At 47.3% G+C, this 20,151-nt stretch overlaps 1 protein-coding gene across 1 annotated transcript in view; it reads right to left on the bottom strand.

Moving 5' to 3' along the window:
• Window positions 1-3,033: 3,033 nt before the first annotated feature.
• LRRK1 (leucine rich repeat kinase 1) overlaps window positions 3,034-20,151 on the bottom strand; it is a 305,999-nt gene continuing 288,881 nt past the window's right edge. The window contains exons 32-34 of the mRNA XM_040342319.1: window positions 18,479-19,320; window positions 13,046-13,147; window positions 3,034-4,417 (exon numbers count right to left, since the gene is read on the bottom strand). Coding sequence (XP_040198253.1) covers window positions 4,240-4,417; window positions 13,046-13,147; window positions 18,479-19,320 — 1,122 coding nt within the window. The 3' untranslated portion in view covers window positions 3,034-4,239. The remainder of the gene's footprint in view (window positions 4,418-13,045; window positions 13,148-18,478; window positions 19,321-20,151) is intronic.

The raw sequence follows: 20,151 nt of genomic DNA on the forward strand, positions 1-20,151 counted from the left end.
GCGATTTTTTTCATGACTGCGACATTATGGCGGACACTTCGGACAATTTTGACACATTTTTCGGACCATTGTCATTTTCACAGCAAAAAATGCACTAAAAATGCATTGTTTACTGTGAAAATGCCAATTGCAGTTTGGGAGTTAACCACAGGGGGGCGCTGAAGGAGTTATGTGTGACCTCATCTGTGTTTCTAACTGTAGGGGGGGTGCGGCTGTAGGTGTGACGTCATTGATTGTGATTCCCTATATCAGGGAACACACGATGGATGACGGCGCCACAGTGAAGAACGGGGAAGGTGTGTTTACACACGGCTCTCCCCGTTCTTCAGCTCCGTGGACCGATCGCGGGACTCCAGCGGCGATCGGGTCCGCGAGTCCCGCGGCCGCGGAGCTTCGGACCGGGTCCATGATTGTGCCCAGCCATGCCATTCTGCCGATGTATATCGGTGGTTAAGGCTTACCTGTAGGTCCAAGAAATATCTCTTAAACCTAGGTTTAAGAGTATGCTATGCATACTAGTTCATTATGCCTTTCTCTTGCAGGGTTTTTTTTTTTTTTGCAGATTTTTTTAAGAGGGTTTACTTCCTCTTTAAGAGCTGTTTGCCCTGGGCGCGACTCCAGCGTGCACGTGTGACGTCATTGCGGTGTGGCCAGTCAGACGGACGGAGTCCGCTAACCTGGAAGGAAGACCGGGTGAACATGGAAGCAACTGTGAAAGCGCACGGCTGGAGGGCTTTGTTACAAGGGAAGTCTTTCATCATGTATTAGTTTGCGGTGCATACTAGCACATTATGATATTGCCTTGCAGGTGGAAACTTTTTTTCTGTCAAAGAGTTTATGATCACGTTAATGGTGTCCCAAATGCACCTTGTCAACGTACCTGCGCTGCAGTGCGCCGTGGTGCACCGACTTGCAAGAAATGGTGCATGTCCATTTTTTTTTTTTATGCAGTCTGGCGCAATGCCAGCTCAAATCACATGTATGGCTTGTCTTAGAGCTCTTTCACACTGGGGCGCGGGCCGCGTTAGTGATAAAGCGCCGCTAGTTTCAGCGGAGCTTTACCGGGGATGTGCGGGCGGGAGCGGGGCACTTTTAACCCCAAAGAAGGGCTTGCCAAGGGGTTAAAAGCACGTGCAAAACGCCGCTGCCGAAGTGCTTTTCAGACGCTTCGGCAGCGATTGCTAATTGATTTCAATGGCAGGGGCAGTTTAGGTGCTGTGTAAGGGGGACTCTGATGGGGACCCCAATGTAAGGGGGGACTCTGATGGGGACCCCAATTGTAAGGGAGGGCTCCGACGGGGACCCCAATGTAAGGGGGGGCTCCGATGGGGATCCCAATGTAAGGGGGTCTCTGACGGCGACCACAATGTAAGGGGGGGCTCCGACCCCAATGTAAGGGGGGCTCCGACGGCGACCACAATGTAAGGGGGGGCTCCGACGGCGACCCCAATGTAAGGGGGGGCTCCGACGGCGACCCCAATGTAAGGGGGGGCTCCGACGGCGACCCCAATGTAAGGGGGGGCTCCGACGGCGACCCCAATGTAAGGGGGGCTCCGACGGGGATCCCAATGTAAGGGGGGTCTCCGACGGGGATCCCAATGTAAGGGGGGACTCCGACGGGGACCCCAATGTAAGGGGGTCTCCGACGGGGACCCCAATGTAAGGGGGGGTTCCGACAGGGATCCCAATGTAAGGGGGGTCTCCGACGGGGATCCCAATGTAAGGGGGGACTCCGACTGGGATCCCAATGTAAGGGGGGACTCCGACTGGGATCCCAATGTAAGGGGGGACTCCGACTGGGATCCCAATGTAAGGGGGGACTCCGACTGGGATCCCAATGTAAGGGGGGACTCCGACTGGGATCCCAATGTAAGGGGGGACTCCGACTGGGATCCCAATGTAAGGGGGGACTCCGACTGTGATCCCAATGTAAGGGGGGTCTCCGACGGGGACCCCAATGGAAGAGTGGTCTCCGACGAGGATCCCAATGTAAGGGGGGGTTCCGACGGGGATCCCAATGTAAGGGGGGTCTCCTAAGGGGATCTCAATGTAAGGGGGAACTCCAACTGGGATCCCAATGTAAGGGGGAACTCCGACTGGGATCCCAATGTAAGGGGGGTCTCTGACGGGGATCCCAATGTAAGGGGGGACTTTGACGGGGACCCCAATGTAAGGGGGGACTCCGACTGTGATCCCAATGTAAGGGGGGGGACTCCGACTGGGATCCCAATGTAAGGGGGGTCTCCGACGGGGACCCCAATGGAAGAGTGGTCTCCGACGAGGATCCCAATGTAAGGGGGGGTTCCGACGGGGATCCCAATGTAAGGGGGGGTCTCTGACGGGGATCCCAATGTAAGGGGGGGTCTCTGACGGGGATCCCAATGTAAGGGGGGTCTCTGACGGGGATCCCAATGTAAGGGGGGGGACTCCGACTGGGATCCCAATGTAAGGGGGGGTCTCTGACGGGGATCCCAATGTAAGGGGGGGTCTCTGACGGGGATCCCAATGTAAGGTGGGGTCTCTGACGGGGATCCCAATGTAAGGGGGGGTCTCTGACGGGGATCCCAATGTAAGGGGGGGTCTCTGACGGGGATCCCAATGTAAGGGGGGTCTCTGACGGGGATCCCAATGTAAGGGGGGTCTCTGACGGGGATCCCAATGTAAGGGGGGTCTCTGACGGGGACCCCAATGTAAGGGGGGGGACTCCGACTGGGATCCCAATGTAAGGGGGGTCTCCGACGGGGATCCCAATGTAAGCGGGGTCTCCGACGGGGATCCCAATGTAAGGGGGGTCTCCGACGGGGATCCCAATGTAAGGGGGGTCTCCGACGGGGATCCCAATGTAAGGGGGGTCTCCGACGGGGATCCCAATGTAAGGGGGTTCTCTGATGGGGACCCCAATGTAAGGGGGGTCTCTGATGGGGACCCCAATGTAAGGGGGGTCTCTGATGGGGACCCCAATGTAAGGGGGGTCTCTGACGGGGATCCCAATGTAAGGGGGGCTCCGACGGGGACCCCAATGTAGCGGTAATAACCGCTATTTTAACGCTCCGCTATAGGCGTTTCCAGTGTGAAAGGGCTCTTATGCTGAAAAATTTGGAGACCTCTGCCCCAGACAAGCATTTAACCCTTGCAGTGGGGTAGTCCCTGCTTTTCCCAGAGTTGGATTTTAAATATACAAGCAACTATATGCAAAATGCATGATTATATCTGTGCCATTCTAATCAATGGTAGTGTTCATATTTCTGCATTATCCACGTGTCCTTCCACGGACAGTTATCCGACCGGCTCACATCTCATCTCTCATTTTGCCAGCAGTTGCATTTTACTGCTCCAAAAACACACAAGTGTGAATGGGGACCTTTATGGGGTTTTTATTTTTTACAACCCTTTGCCTAACAAATAAACAAAACAAAAAAAGTGCATAAAAGTATAGAAATGCATGTTAGTGCATGGGCATAGGTGTGAAGGGCCCTTATTGTGGCAGTCTGAGGTTTTTTACTCTCCCAGATGAATTTGGGAACACTAAAGTCGGCAGCACATTGCCCATTAAAGCTCATTGGTGAAAGTGCACTACAAGCTGCCAGGAGTTGCAGACCTGTGGGGAGAAGAGCTGACCTGATGACGCTCTCGCTGTGTATGGTACGGGTCTGGGCAGGGAGATTACAGTCTGTTCTTTATGTTCTGCAGCTTTTATAAATCCTACAGTTTTGCAATCTAGCACAGCTAGTGCATACAATAAATACTTTATTACTCTATGATCCTTGGACATCAAACTGTCCAATCTGAACCTGACACCCCTGAGGACAGTTACCATCAGGCAACCTTTAATTGCATACCTCCGTTGTAAGCAGTTGTCTGCTCTGTGCCTATATATTGCATTTATACGAAGGTGACCAGATTTTTTAAATTAAACCTGGGGACAGTGTCCTCAATCCGGGGACTGTCCCCGGAAACCGGGGACGTCTGGTCACCCTACTTTACACCGCATTTAGTGTTGTCCTTAAATGCTGTTGCAGTTATTGCATCTTCTGCACCACAAGACTGCCGGAGGAAACGGCTTCCGATTCTTCGCAGTCCATCTTCCTCCAAGCCTCACTTTTGCTTCATAGAGATGACTTTCCTCCACGCCCTTCCTATGTCTTCATCCAGGGTGACATCTCCACGAGGGGCTTCATCAGAGACGTGAAAGGCGGAGGAAGCCGCCGTCATAAGCGAGATCCCATCGCCATCACTGTGCTATCTCCTCTTTCTCATGCAGGTCTCCAGTCTCCGGAGTTCATCAGCTGAATTATAGAAAATGTCAAACTCTGCCGCCCCCCATCCTCTCCAGACTGACAGGATCCAGCCCAGGGTGTCGCTCTGCAGGCAGCACACCACCGAATCCTTCGACACGACAGCGGCTTCTATACAGACCCTGGAAGGCAGAGATCAGACCCATCACATATTTATTTATAGCAAAGAGAGAAAAACAGCAGCAGTGCAAACGATGAAGAAGTATTATTTTCACTCTGATTGCTAGTGTATCCTTCTTAAAGTGTTGAGAAAAAAAAAAACATTCCCTTATGGGTGATCTAAGCACCGTGCAAGGAGTATATCAAACTTTGTTGCAGATTCCTACCTTTTATTATTCTGAAGAAACCCCTGTGTGTTTGTCTGTGCCTCTTTACTGAGGGAGTCTAATGGGAGTGGTTTCATAATTAACCGTCAGGTGTGGAGCTGCAGAGCACTAATGAAGAAATCTGCTGGGCCTGCATCTCTTTAGACAGGCTCCTATTGAAGTTTATATTCTGTATAATGATTTCTATTTTTATGATTATTGGTGAAGGGCTTTCCCTTAAAGCGGTTGTAAACCTGCATTAAAATTTTTATTTTTTTTCCTTCTGTAAGGGAAAAGTCATAATGAGCTAATATGCACCGCATATTAGCTCATTATGAAATACTTACCTCGGAACGAGGTGTGTAGCACTTACCTGGTCCACGCCGAGAGAGATTTCATCTTGACTCGGCGTGTCTTCCGGGTATCGCCGCTCCAGCGCTGTGATTGGCTGGAGCGGCGATGACGTCACTCCCGCACATGCGCGCGGGAGATTTAAAACTCGGCAAGGTCTGGCGGCTGCCGGTCCTTTCGCCGTAGATCCCCCCCTGCGCATGCGCCGCTGCAATCAGCGGCGCATTGCGAGGGGAATATCTCCTAAACCGTGCAGGTTTAGGAGATATTCTCCTTACCTACAGGTAAGCCTTGTTATAGGCTTACCTGTAGGTAAAAGTCATAATAGTGGGTTTACAACCACTTTAATGTGACTATTTGTATTATTTCTCAATAGCCACGGCTGGGGACCTTAGGATCCCACCTGTTCTCAGGTGATTTTCCGGCTTGGGGCTAGATTCACATAGAACCGCCTATCTTTGCGGCGGCGTAACGTATCCGATTTACGTTACGCCTCCGCAACTTAAACGGGCAAGTGCTGTATTCTCAAAGCACTTGCGCCGGTGAAGCGTAAATCGGCCGGCGTAAGCCCGCCTAATTCAAATTTGGATCAGGGGGGGCGTGTTTTATGTAAATGTACTGTGACCCGACGTGATTGACGTTTTTCCCGAACGGCGCATGCGCCGTCCGTGGAATTTCCCAGTGTGCATTGCTCCAAAGTACGCCGCAAGGACATCATTGGTTTCGACGTGAACGTAAATGACGTCCAGCCCCATTCACGGACGACTTACGCAAACGGCGTAACTTTTTCAAATTTCGACACGGGAACGACGGCCATACTTAACATTGGTACGCCGCACTTACGCCACCATATAGCAGGGGTAACTATACGCCGGGAAAAGCCTAACGTAAACGGCGTAACTTTACTGCGTCGGCCGGGCGTACGTTCGGGAATTCGTGTATCTAGCTAATTTGCATACTCGACGTGGAATTCGATAGAAGCGCCACCTAGCGGCCAGCGTAAATATGCAGTTACGATCCGACGGCGTAAGAGACTTACACCTGTCGGATCTAACAGATATCTATGCGCAACTGATTCTAAGAATCAGGCGCATAGATACGACGACGCAACGCAGAGATACGACGGCGTATCTGCAGATACACCGTCGTATCTCCACTGAGAATCTGGCCCTTGGTTCACATAGGGAGCATTGGGTAGGTTTCAATACTTTTCCTGCCCTACAGGGTTGTTTGTGCCACCATGCACTATATGGGGGGTTTCTGGGAGCATGGGGGGGTTTTGTTTGGACCTTACTGTGGTGCCTTGGCCTTTGCTGCTCCGCCATATTTCCCAGCCAAACTATATATGTTAAATATTGTCGAATAAACCTTGTATATATATCTAATGGATTTGAATAAATTGATAAATAATCCTTTGTTTCATCCCTTCAGAGCCACTCACTGAGATGGTCATGTCATAAATCCCCTGATGAAGCCAAGTTTTGGCGAAACTAGTCGGGAAGACCTGACCGATGGCCTGTATCTCGTTGTTTTGCTCCCACATTTCCATTGTATTGCCTATATGTTTGAACCCAAAAACTTTTTTATCCTTTTGGTAATCAATAATCTTTTTATTTTTGTATATCTATTGTGTTTGGTTTCTATTTGCTGGCACCGCAATAATCCCACACCCCTCCTTTTCCCTTTTCAATTCAATTAAGGGATGAGTTGCCGTATCCTCATTAGGACCATCGACCACTAACTACCCATTTTTGAAAGTATCTCTCCAAAAATGACATTTTTTGTTGCAGGGGATGCCTGAAATCTGACTTGTATCTTAGGCAGGCTTCTGGGAAAATTGGTGAGCCAATCACACAAGCAGGAACTGTTTCTTGGGAGAGGTCAGTACACATTCCGTGTACAGAACAACTCCAGGTAGCCATATTTCAATGCATTCTCAGAAAATTACAGCGGTCTGCAGATTGAAAAGGAAAGGTAATTTTTAACCATTTCAATACCGGGCATTTCACCCCCTTCCTGCCCAGGCCTATTTTCAGCTTTCAGCGCTGTCACACTTTGAATGACAAATGCGCTGTCCATACAACACTGTAACCCAAATTGAAATTTTGATAATTTTTATCCCCACAAATAGAGCTTTCTTTTGGTGGTATTTGATCACCTCTGCGTTTTTTATTTTTGCGCTATAAACAAAAAAAAGAGCGTCAATTTTGAAAAATTTTTTATATTTTTTTTGCTATAATAAATATCCCCCAAAAATATATAAAAAAAATATTTTTTTTCCTCAGTTTAGGCCGATACGTATTCTTCTACATATTTTTGGTAAAAAAAAAAAAGATTCACAGAGGAAATACGCTGGAGTATCTACTGATACTCCGGCGTATTTTCAAATTACCCGCGTTGTATGTTTAGTTTGAATCCTCAAACCAAGATACGACGGCTTTTGGCTTCGATCCGACAGGCGTACGGCTTCGGATCGTAGGTGTAATTCTTCGGCGCCCGCTGGGTGGAGTTTGCGTAGTTTTTCCGAGTTGGGTATGCAAATTAGCTATTTACGGGGATTCACGAAGGTACGCGCGTTCGTCGCATTCTCTTACGTCGTCGCTAGTCGGCTTTTCCCGGCGTAAAGTTACGGCTGCTATTTCATGGCTTATATTTAGACTGCCCATGTTAAAGTATGGCCGTCGTTCCCGCGTCGAATTTTACATATTTTTTTTGCGTAAGTCGTCCGTGAATAGGAAAGGACGTAACGCACGTCGCCGTTCAAAAGATTACGTCGGTGCGACGTCATTTCGCGCAAAGCACGGCGGGAAATTTCAAAACGGAGCATGCGCAGTACGTTCGGCGCGGGAACGCGCCTAATTTAAATGACCAGCACGCCCCATTTGAATTAGGCGGGCTTGAGCCGGACGGGGTTTTACGCTACGCCGCCGCAAGTTTACAGGCAAGTGCTTTTGTGAATCAGGGCACTTACGCTGAAAACTTGGGACGGTGTAACGTAAATGACATACGTTACGCCGCCGCACTTCATGTGAATCTGGCCCACAGCGTCTAAAAAATAGGGGGATAGGTTTTAAGGCATTTTTTTTTTTTTATTAGTAATGGCGGCGATCTGCGATTTTTATTCGGACTGCAACATTATGGCGGACACATCGGACACTTTTGACCATTGTCATTTATTACAGCGATCAGTGGTATAAAAATGCACCGATTCTGTGATAAATGACACTGGCAGGGAAGGGGTTAACACTAGGGGGTGGATGAAGGGGTCAAGTGTGTCCTAGGGGGTGATTCTAACTTGGGGGGGATTGGGGGGGTTACCACTGACATATGACAGAGATCACTGCTCCCGATGACAGGGGGCTGTAGATCCCTGTCATGCCACTAGGCAGAACAGGTAAATGCCTTATTTACATCTTTAATTTACGCATCTCCCCATTCTGCCTCTCGGTCTCATGATCGCAGGCCGCCGGCGAACACTGAATTTGCGGGACACACTCCTGTCACAATTATATGTGCTGGATTATTTTTTCTTAGTTTGCTATTATTTTTTTCCCCCACGAAACTGGAGTTAGCCTTCAACCACTTGAGGACTGGATTTTTTTCTAGCACTTTTTGTTTACAAGTTTAAATCAGTATTTTTTTATGTCACACATTATTTGCGCAGGAGTTTTGCAAACGCAATTGTTTGGGAAAAAATATACTTTAAATTAATACAAATAAAATAAAAAAACACAATACTTACCCAATTTTTTCGTATAATGTGAAAGATGATGTTACACCGAGTAAATAGATACCCAACATGTCACGTCATTTAAATTTGCGCATTCTCATGGAATGGCGACAAACTACAGTACTTAAAGTAATTGTAAATGTTTTTTTTTTTTTTTTTTTATTAAAACAAACATGTCATACTTACCTGCTTTGTGCAAGGTTTTTGCACAAAGCGCCCCCGATCCTCCTTTTCTGGGGTCCCCGGCAGCGCTCCTAGCCCTTCCCTTTCATTGACGCAGACCGCAGGACTCAAGCCCCGCCCCTTGCTCCTGTGTCACTGGATTTGATTGACAGCAGCAGGAGCCAATGGCTCCTGCTGCTGTCAATCTATCCAATGAGGACCCCCAGAAAGCGGCTGGAGCTGCTGGGCTTGTGCTTGTTGCTGGAACGGGGAATCAGGTGTAAGTTGTTATGGGTAAAGTTCTGCTTTAAGCCTCCCACAGATGATTAGATTTTCTTTCCTTCCATCACGTTTGGAAAGAAGGAAAATCGCTCAATTTCCTCATCAACACGCAGTAAATCCGCCCGTAACTGTGCCGGGAGCACGCAGGGGGCGCCTTCTATACACATCTGTATTTACATTCTGTTACACAAATATGCAGCTGCTCTGCATCAACGCCCACCCGCCGAGAGGTCACATATTTGCGTACTGTCGGCACCAAGAGGTTATTATCACTTTAATGACCTCTACTTGTTTTTTTCCCAATGTAGTAATGAATGACACCAGACCTGCTTCCAAAGACATATAGGTAGATTCAGAAAGAGTTAGGCCGGCGTATCAGTAGATAAGTCGACCTAACTCAGAATCTACGCCGACTTATGTTTAAGTGTATTCTCAAACAGAGATACGCTTAACCATATCTAAGATACGACGGCTTGCGCCGTCCAATCTTAGGGTGCAATATTTTGGCTGGCCGCTAGGTGGCGCTTCCATTGCGGTCGGCGTAGAATATGCAAATCAGTAGATACGCCGATTCACGAACGTACGCCCGGCCGCCGCAGTACATTTACGCCGTTTCCGTAAGAGATAGGCCGCCTAAAGTTAAAGATGCCCCCTAGGTGGCGTAGCCAATGTTAAAGTATGGCCGCCGTTCCCGCGTCGAAATTCGAAATTTTTACGTTGTTTGCGTAAGTTGTCCGTGAATAGGGATTTACGTCGTTTACGTCCACGTCTAAATCAATAGGCCCGTGCGGCGTACTTAGCCGCAATGCACACTGGGAAATGTAGGCGCCTGCGCAGTTAAAAAAAACGTCAAAAACGTAAGGTCAAGCCCCAGTACCATAAAACACGCCCCCTTACACACATTTGAATTAGGCGCCCTTACGCCCGCCCGCTTTAAGCTACGCCGCCGTAACTTAGCAGGCAAGTACATTGTGAATCATGTACTTGCCTCGCTAACTTACGGCGGCGTAGCTTAAATGCCTTAAGCTACGCCGCCTTAAAGTTGCGGCAACGTACCTGAATCTACCTAATGGAATTCGGCTTTTTGCCGCGTTTAAAGCTGAGTTCCACACAAATGTTCAAGTTTACATGAATAGCATTCTAGCAATGATATCATTGTCCAATGGAAACATTTTTTATTTATTTTTGCTAAGGGTTACCCGTGTATGAGACTTTTCTGTGGCGTTTCTGGTCTCTGCCACCCGTGGATATGGCCGTCATATGCAGCGGCGCACTGTCTCCTGGGAGCTATGCGTCATAATTCCCAGGAGTCAGCGTGGATGGCCGCCGCTCGTTCTTGCGATATTGCGAAACCGGAAGTGACGTAGTTTATCTTCGTTGCACATCACAACGGGGCAGGCACTTCCGACGCCTGTCGTGATGGCAACATCGGAAGTGTATGGCGGTGTGCGCCGTACATACGGCGCATGCACGAGAACGGGCAGTGCATGCAGCACCGCAAACCCGGAAGATAGTGCTTGTGGGCTTCAGATGCCCACAAGCAAAATGGAACATGTCGGGGACAGAAGATTATAAGCTATCCGATGATCGCAAATCGCCAATCGAAGTGTAGGGTTTGATTTTAAAGTATTCTAAAAACGATATTTATCCCCCCAAATTTTTTTTATTTAGTAGGAACTCCGCTTTAAAGAGATTTGGGATTATGCAAATTTATAGGATCTGATCAAGGTGGGAATGTCAGAATTTTCAATGGGTCAGGTCTGATGGGATACGGCGCTCTCTTTTGTAACCAAGGCAAAATCGCCTTCCAATAAAGCTCTTCAGGCAGTTTAACAACTTAACCCCCCGGAACATATTGCTGGTCAAAGACCAGAGCACTTTTTGCGGCACTGCGTCGCTTAAACTGACAATTGCGTGGACGTGCGACGTGGCTCCCAAACAAAATTGGCGTCCTTTTTTCCCCACAAATAGAGCTTTCTTTTGGTGGTATTTGATCACCTCTGCGGTTTTTAGTTTTTGCGCTATAAACAAAAATAGAGCGACAATTTTGAAAAAAATGAATATTTTTTACTTTTTACCATAATAAATATCCCCCAAAAATATATATACATAAAAAAAAAAAAAACTTTCCTCAGTTTAGGCCGATACGTATTCTTCTACATATTTTTCGTAAAAAGTTATAACATCTACAAAATAGGGGGTAGTTTTATGGCATTTTTATTAATATTTTTTTGTTTACTAGTAATTTTGATCAGCGATTTTTTTTTTCCCGTACTGTGACATTATGGCGGACACTTCGGACACTTTTGACACATTTTTGGGACCATTGGCATTTTTATAGCGATCAGTGCTATAAAAATGCATTGGATTACTATAAAAATGTCACTGGCAGGGAAGGGGTTAACACTAGGGGGCGAGGAAGGGGTTAATTATGTTCCCTGGGTGTGTTCTAACTGCAGGGGGGGTGGCCTCACTAGGGGAAATGACTGATCGCTGGTCATACATTGTATGAACAGAAGATCAGCATTTCTCCCCTGACAGGACCGGGAGCTGTGTGTTTACATACACAGCTCCCGGTCCTCGCTCTGTAACGAGCAATCGCGGGTGCCCGGCGGTGATCGCGCCTGCCGGGCACGCGTGTCGGGATCAGGGACGAGCGGGGGGCTTCGCGAGGCGACGTAGAGCTACAGGCTCTCGCGCAGGGGAGCCGACCTGCCGCCGTAGAACTGCGGCGGCTGGTCAGCAAGTAGTTAAAGGGGTTGTAAAGGTACAATTTTTTTTTCCCTAAATAGCTTCCTTTACCATAGTGCAGTCCTCCTTTACTTACCTCATCCTTCCATTTTGCTTTTAAATGTCCTTATTTCTTCTGAGAAATCCTCACTTCCTGTTCTTCTGTCTGTAACTCCACACAGTAATGCAAGGCTTTCTCCCTGGTGTGGAGTGTCGTGCTCGCCCCCTCCCTTGGACTACAGGAGAGTCAGGACGCCCACTAACACACAGCTCCTTTCTCTATCTGCAACGTAGAGAGCGTCCTGACTCTCCTGTAGTCCAAGGGAGGGGGCGAGCACGACACTCCACACCAGGAAGAAAGCCTCGCATTACTGTGTGGAGTTACAGACAGAAGAACAGGAAGTGAGGATTTCTCAGAAGAAATAAGGACATTTAAAAGCAAAATGGAAGGATGAGGTAAGTGAAGGAGGCCTGCACAAAGGGAAAGGAAGATATTTAGGGAAAAAAATTGTGGCCGGATTCACATAGATCCGCGCATTTTTACGGCGGAGTAGCTTATCGTATTTACGCTACGCCGCCGTAAGTCAGAGAGGCAAGTGCTGTATTCACAAAGCACTTGCCTCCTAAGTTACGACAGCGTATCGTAAATGGGGCCAGCGTAAGCGCGCCTAATTCAAAAGAGGATGAGGGGGCGTGTTTTATGTAAATTATTGGTGACCCGACGTGATTGACGTTTTTTACGAACGCCGCATGTGTACATATCCCAGTATGCATTGCTCCAAAGTACGCCGCAAGGACGTATTGGTTTCGACGTGAACGTAAATTACGTCCAGCCCCATTCATGGATGACTTACGCAAACAACGTAAATTTTTCAAATTTCGACGCGGGAACGACGGCCATACTTAACATTGGCTACGCCACCTAGGGGGCAGCTTTATCTTTACGTGGCGTATCTCTTACGAAAATGGTGTATCTTTTCTGCGACGGGCAATCGTACTTTCGTGAATCGGCGTATCTAGTCATTTACATATTCTACGCCGAAATCAACAGAAGCGCCACCTAGCGGCCAGCGGAAAAATTGCACCCTAAGATACGACGGCGTAACTCTTTGTGAATCCGGCCCAGTATCTTTACAACTCCCTTTAATTCCATTTCTTTTTAATTCTGTTTTACTGCGGTAGTTTCTTACCCGTCTTTTGCCAGATCCCCAGGCTGCAATACAGCAATCACCCGTCCTCTCTGCCCTCCACACTCCTTCTCCAGTCCTATGATGATGATGTCACCTCCACGTCTGAAACAATACAGGTAATAATAAAAAAACACTCAGACCTATCCCACAGTTCAGATCTTATCATTTTCTTTATATTTTGGCTACATCTCCCCCAAGGCTCTACAAACCAGTTTTGTCATCTTTCACCTTTTACCAGAAAAAAAGTTTTATAATCCAAAAAAAAAAAAAAAACACTAATCCAGGAAATTCCGTAAATCCAGCATTAGCCTAATTCCCAAATTGCTGGATTAGAAAGGTGCAGGAAGTAGTATGGCCTGTAAGGAGATGGGCCGGATTCAGAGAGAATTTACGCCGGCGTATCCATAGATACGCCGCGTAAATTCAAATCTGCGCCGGCGTATCTACTTTCTGTATTCAGAAAGCTAAATACGCCGACATTAGCCTAAGATACGACTGGCATAAGTCTCTTACGCCGTCGTATCTTAGGGTGCATTCTCACGCTGGCCGCTAAGTGGCGTTCCCGTCGTTTTCAGCGTAGAGTATGCAAATTACCTAGTTACGCCGATTCACAAACATACTTGCGCCCGGCGGTAGTTTTTTACGTCGTTTGCATAAGTCGTTTTCGTCGTAACGTTGCTCCTGCTATTAGGAGGCGCAGCCAATGTTAAGTATGGACGTCGTTCCCGCTTCTAAATTTAAATTTTTTACGTTGTTTGCGTAAGTCGTTCGCGAATAGGGCTGGACGTAATTTACTTTCACGTCGAAACCAATACGTCGTTGCGGCGTACTCTGGAGCAATGCACACTGAGATATGTACACGGACGGCGCATGCGCCGTTCGTACAAAACGTCAATCACGTCAGGTCATCATCGATTTACATAAAACACGCCCCCTTCCACATTTGAATTCCGCGCGCTTACGCCGGCGCCATTTACGCTACACCGCCGCAACTTACAGGGCAAGTGCTTTGTGAATACTGCACTTGCTCCTGTAAGTTGCGTTGGCGTAGCGTAAATACAATACACTGCGCCGCCGTAACTTAAAGCGCAGCTACGTGAATCTACCCCTTTGTCTTTTTATTCTGGTTAAGAGCTGTAATGGTGGCGCTACTATCTGCAGAGGTGCTGAGTAGTTGCCCATGGTAGGCGCCTTTGGGTTTATTCAACCACTTCAGCCCCAGAAGGTTTTTTACCCCCTTCCTGACCAGAGCACTTTTTTGCGATACGGCACTGCGTCGCTTTAACTGACAATTGCGCGGTCGTGCGGCGCTGTACCCAAACAAAATTTGCGTCCTTTTTTCCCCCCACAAATAGAGATTTCTTTTGGTGGTATTTGATCACCTCTGCGGTTTTTATTTTTTTTGCGCTATAAACAAAAGAACAGCGACAATTTTGAAATAAAAAAAAATATCTTTTACTTTGATTGCCGCCATTATTAGTGAAAAAAATAAAAATATATGTCTCCGAATTTCATTTAACCACTTAAGACCCGGACCAAAATGCAGGTAAAGGACCTGGCCAGTTTTTGCGATTCGGCACTGCGTCGCTTTAACTGACAATTGCGCGGTCATGCGACGTGGCTCCCAAACAAAATTGTTGTCCTTTTTTCCCCACAAGTAGAGCTTTCTTTTGGCGGTATTTGATCACCTCTGCGGCTTTTATTTTTTGCGTCAATTTTGAAAAAAATTCTATATTTTTTCCTTTTTGCTATAATAAATATCCCCCAAAAATATATAAAAAAGCTTTTTTTTCCCCTCACTTTAGGCCAATACGTATTCTTCTACCTATTTTTGGTAAAAAAAAATCGCAATAAGCGTTTATTAATTGATTTGTGCAAAATGTATAGCGTTTACAAAATAGGGGATAGTTTTATTGCATTTTTATTAAAAAAAAATGTTTTACTACTAATGGCGGCGATCAGCGATTTTTTTCGCTACCGCGACATTATGGCGGACACTTCGGACAATTTTGACACATTTTTGGAACAATTGTCATTTTCACAGAAAAAAATGCTATAAAAATGCATTGTTTACTGTGAAAATGCCAATTGCAGTTTGGGAGTTAACCACTAGGGGGCGCTGAAGGGGTTAAGTGTGACCTCATATGTGTTTCTAACTGTAGGGGGGCGGGGCTGGACGTGTGACATCATTGATTGTGTTTCCCTATAAAAGGGATCACACGATCAATGACAGCGCCACAGTGAAGAACGGGGAAGCTGTGTTTACACACCGCTCTCCTCGTTCTTCAGCTCCGGGGACAGATCGCGGGACTCCAGCGGCGATCAGGTCCGCGGGTCCCGCGGAGCTTCAGACCGGGGCGCGTGCCCGCGACTGGGCACTTAAAGAGGACGTACAGGTATGTGCTTGTGCCCAGGCGTGCCATTCTGCCGACGTATATGGGCAGGAGGCGGTCCTTAAGTGGTTAAAAAAATCTGGTCACCTTACTGTATCACCATTCCGTCATTAGGCCCGGTTCACACTGATGCGCTCTGAATTTGGTCAGTTTTTTGTCCATTCTGAGGTGCGAATTTTACTGCGACTTTATCGCGATTTTAACACGAATTTCAGGAGTGGGACATAGCTGCGATTAATGTTCTAGCCAATGAAATCATAGTGTAAAAAAAAAAAAAAAAAAAGGTGTTAACTTCCTGTGTACTTCCTGTTTTTTGTGGAGAATCGCGTGGTGGAACTCGCACATATGTGAACCATCATTGCGATTCCAGAACGATTTACACTGATGTCTATGGAGACTAAATTTGCAAAGCGACACAGTAAAGTGAGACAAGACCCTTTTTTTATCGAATTGCATTCGTAGAGGAATCGCAACGCATGTATGTGAACGACCATCATTGAAAACAATGACTTTAGGGATGACATTCAAAGAGTTTTTGACGCAATGGCATTCGTTATCAACTCGCACAAGTGTGAACCGGGCCTTAAAGTGACACAAAAAAATTCGATGAAAGCGGAGGTTCACACAAAAAGTGAATCTCCGCTTTTTGGATCCCTCCCCCCCTCCGGTGTCACATTTGGCACCTTTTAGGGGGAGGGGGGTGCAGATACCTGTCTTAACAGGTATTTGCACCACTTCTGGGTTCTGACTCCCAGGCCCTTAATGTCCCCCCCCGCTGTCTTTTGGGAAACACTGTTTACTGGTCCTGAGGTGGTGACCAGTGACGGCGCGCCGCGATACTCGTGAATGCGCAGTAGGGAATCGGGCAGTGAAGCCGCACTTCCTGATTCCCTCACCGAGGATGGCGGCGGAAGCAGCTGAGGACCGAGCGATTGCTCAGCCTCATCTACTGACATCGCGGGCGCGCTGGACAGGTAAGGCTGGCTTCACACTGAAGCGTCAGCCGCGGTGACAGTATAGCCGCGCTATTTGTAGCGCGGCTATACCATCGTTTTTACCGCGATATTCGGCCGCTAGCGGTGAGGTTTTAACCCCCGCTAGCGGCCGAAAAAGGGTTAATACCGCCCGCGTTGCGGCGGTATTACCGCGGTATTACCGCGCTTTCCCATTGATTTCAATGGGAAGGCGCGGTATAGGAGCGGTGAACACACCGCTCCTATACCGCGGTAAAGAAGCGGCTAGCAGGACTTTTGGAGCGTTCCTGCTAGCGCGCCGCTTCAGTGTGAAAGCCTTCGGGCTTTCACATTGAAGAGTACAGGGCATGATTTTTCATGCGGTATAGCAGCGCTATTTTTAGCGCTGTACCGCATGAAAAATGTCCCAATGTGAAAGGGGCCTAAGTGTCCATTAAAAGTCAGCACCTGCCGTATTTGTAGCTGATTGGCTTTAAAAAAAAAAATAATAATCGGCGGAACCTCCACTTTACTTAGCTCATGTTAATTTATGTTTCTGGTTACAGGTGTATTGCTAGAGTAATATGAGCAGGAGGAAGGAACCTCCTCTTTAACTGTATACAAGTCTGTATTCTTGTTCTAATAAACTGTCGGATGTTTTACCCTACACTGAGCTACGACTAGTGAATGGGAAAGCTAAGGGGTCTTGGATTGTGTGGTACCGGACAGAGGAAGCATTTACGGTGGACAGACTCATCTTGAGTACGGGGGCCGGTACAAATGAGCATTCTGACCTCCCATTTTACCTCCTCCATCCATGGGACCCTGGCATACCTCTATAAGTAATGATAATATGTGAGACACTACACCACTACTCTAATGTGACTGAAGATATGTGCACTCTCTGAAAGGTGTAGACATGCATAAAAGGATGCATGCTACACATGATATGCATTAAGGGGTTGTAAAGGTAAAACTTTTTTTCTCCCCTAAATAGCTTTCTTTACCTTAGTGCAGTCCTCCTTCACTTACCTCATCCTTCCATTTTGCTTTTAAATATCCTAATTTCTTCTGAGAAATCCTCACTTCCTGTTCTTCTGTCTAACTCCACACAGTAATGCAAGGCTTTCTCCCTGGTGTTGAGTGTGGTGCTCGCCCCCTCCCTTGGACTACAGGAGAGTCAGGACGCTCTCTACATTGCAGATGGAGAAAGAAGCGGTGCGTTAGTGGGCGTCCTGACTCCAAGGGAGGGGGCGAGCACGACACTCCACACCAGGGAGAAAGCCTTGCATTACTGTGTGGAGTTACAGACAGAAGAACAGGAATGGAGGATTTCTCAGAAGAAAAAAGGACATTTAAAAGCAAAATGGAAGGATGAGGTAAGTGAAGGAGGACTGCACTAAGGTAAAGGAAGCCATTTAGGAAAAAAAAAATTGTACCTTTACAACCCCTTTAAGGGATTAGTTAATTAGCTCATGTTAAATGTATGTTTCTGGTTACAAGTGTATTGTTAGAGTAATATGAGCAGGAGGTAGGAACCTCCTCTTTAACTGTATATAAGACTGTATTCTTGTTCTAATAAAACGGTCGGATGTTTTACCCTACACTGAGCTACGACTAGTGAATGGGAAAGCTAAGGGGTCTTGGATTGTGTGGTACCGGACAGAGGAAGCATTTATGGTGGATAGACTCATCTTGAGTACGGGGGTCCGTCACAACCACTTACAAATGAGCATTCTGACCTCCCATTCCACCTCCTCCATCCATGGGACCCTGGCATACCTCTATAAGTAATGATAATATGTGAGACACTACACCACTACTCTAATGTGACTGAAGATATGTGCACACTCTGAAAAGTGTAGACATGCATAAAAGGATGCATGCTAGACCTGATATTCATTATGTGACCTCCACTGTTGAAGGGGGCATTCTTCCCACTCACCACCAATATAAGGGGTGTTCCCCCCCAACGACTTTTAGTAGGGGTTCCTGAAGACCTGAACATTATTTCAAGGGGGGTAAAAAGGTTGAGAAAGGTTGGATTAGTCTATTATATTTCAATGTTTTTTTAAAGCAAAGCTCACCTGGGAACCCAAAGCAAATCCTTAACAGCCAGGACCCGTACCGCCTGCAAAAGTACCTTCTCCTCCTCTGTAGGCGGCGCTTTTGTTCCCCAGCTTTCGCTAGGCATCCTGGGCCTTTGTTCCCGTGACAGTTCAGGTTCCTCGCTGTCTGTGGAGAAAAGCGTGCTGTTGTAACTCACTGGAGTACTGGGTAGGCTGGAGGAGGACTTGGCTGTTCCTTGAGGTTCAGAGGAAGATGAAGACAGAGAACAATAGTCGGTGAGGGAATCTTGGTGGCTTAAGAGCTGCACTCCTCGATCTTGGCTGTAGATGATGTTGGCTTCGGATTGGCATTGCCTGTCACAGTTTGTTTCTGGCAAGGTGACTGGTGCCAGTTCTGAAGTAGCCTTTAAAGCAAACATGTCCCTTAAAGGGCTACAGTCACCACAGAAATATCGAGCACAGAGTTGGCAGTCAGCAGCATGATACATAACTAAAGTGTTGGTTTTATCATCTAAGCACCAAACTGTGTCTTCTCCGTTGCAGTCTGTGCTGGTTGCCATTGAGATAACGAAAGACGGCGCGGTATAAGGTTCCAGCCTTTTGGTCACTTTCAGAGATGTGAGTTCCACTATGAGGATGCCAGGCCCATTGCTGTACCACACCTCAGAGCCTCCATTAGAGATCTCCATTGTCAGCACAGGATATGGATTCTGTCGTGGATCTTCATCACCAATCTTGAATAAAGTGCGGTTGGCAGTGCGTGAACAGATATAGGAGCAATCAGCGCTTGGGATACCGCTGGATACTGGGAACACGCAGACCAAGCTGTCCGCAAGACCAGCAAGCACTAAACAGGAGCCCTGCATGTAGAAATACAAACAATCAGCATCTTGTTGAAGGGTATGGAGAGGTAGACGAATTAGGGTTAAAGAAGAACTATAAGGGGTAGATTCATGTAGATGATATGACGGCGTATCTCTGAGTGTGCGGCGTCGTATCTATGCGCCTGATTCATAGAATCAGTTACGCATTGATTTGACGAAGATCCGACTGGCGTAAGTCTCTTACGCCGTCGTATCTTAGTTGCAATTTTAGGCTGGCCGCTAGGTGGCGCTTCCGTATATTCACGCGTCGAATATGCAAATTAGGTAGATACGCCGATTCAGAAACGTACGTTTGCCCGGCGCATTTTTTTTACGTCGTTTATGTTAGGCTTTTTCTGGCGTATAGTTACCCCTGCTATATGAGGCGTATCCTATGTTAAGTATGGACGTCGTTCCCACGTCGAGTTTTGAAAATTTTCCGTGCGCAAGTCGTTCGCGAATAGGGCTGAACGTAATTTACGTTCATGTCGAAAGCAATGACGATTTGTGGCGTAATTTCGAGCATGCGCACTGGGATTTTTTCACGAATGGCGCATGCGCCGTTCGTAAAATACGTGGGGTCACAGTAAATTTTTATAAAGCACGCCCACACCATCCACATTTGAATTACGCGGGCTTACGCCGGATCACATACGTTACGCCGCCGTAACATAGGGCGCATGTTTTTTCTGAATACGGAACTTGCGCCCTAAATTACGGCGGCGTAACGTATCTGAGATACGTTACACCGCGCGGATAGATACTCCATTCTATCTGAATCCGACCCTAAGAGTACAATTAGTGAAACTTTTCACTGCTTTAACTGAC

The sequence above is a fragment of the Rana temporaria genome, chromosome 3, assembly GCF_905171775.1.
Source record: "Rana temporaria chromosome 3, aRanTem1.1, whole genome shotgun sequence".
NCBI classification, from domain to species: Eukaryota; Metazoa; Chordata; class Amphibia; order Anura; family Ranidae; genus Rana; species Rana temporaria.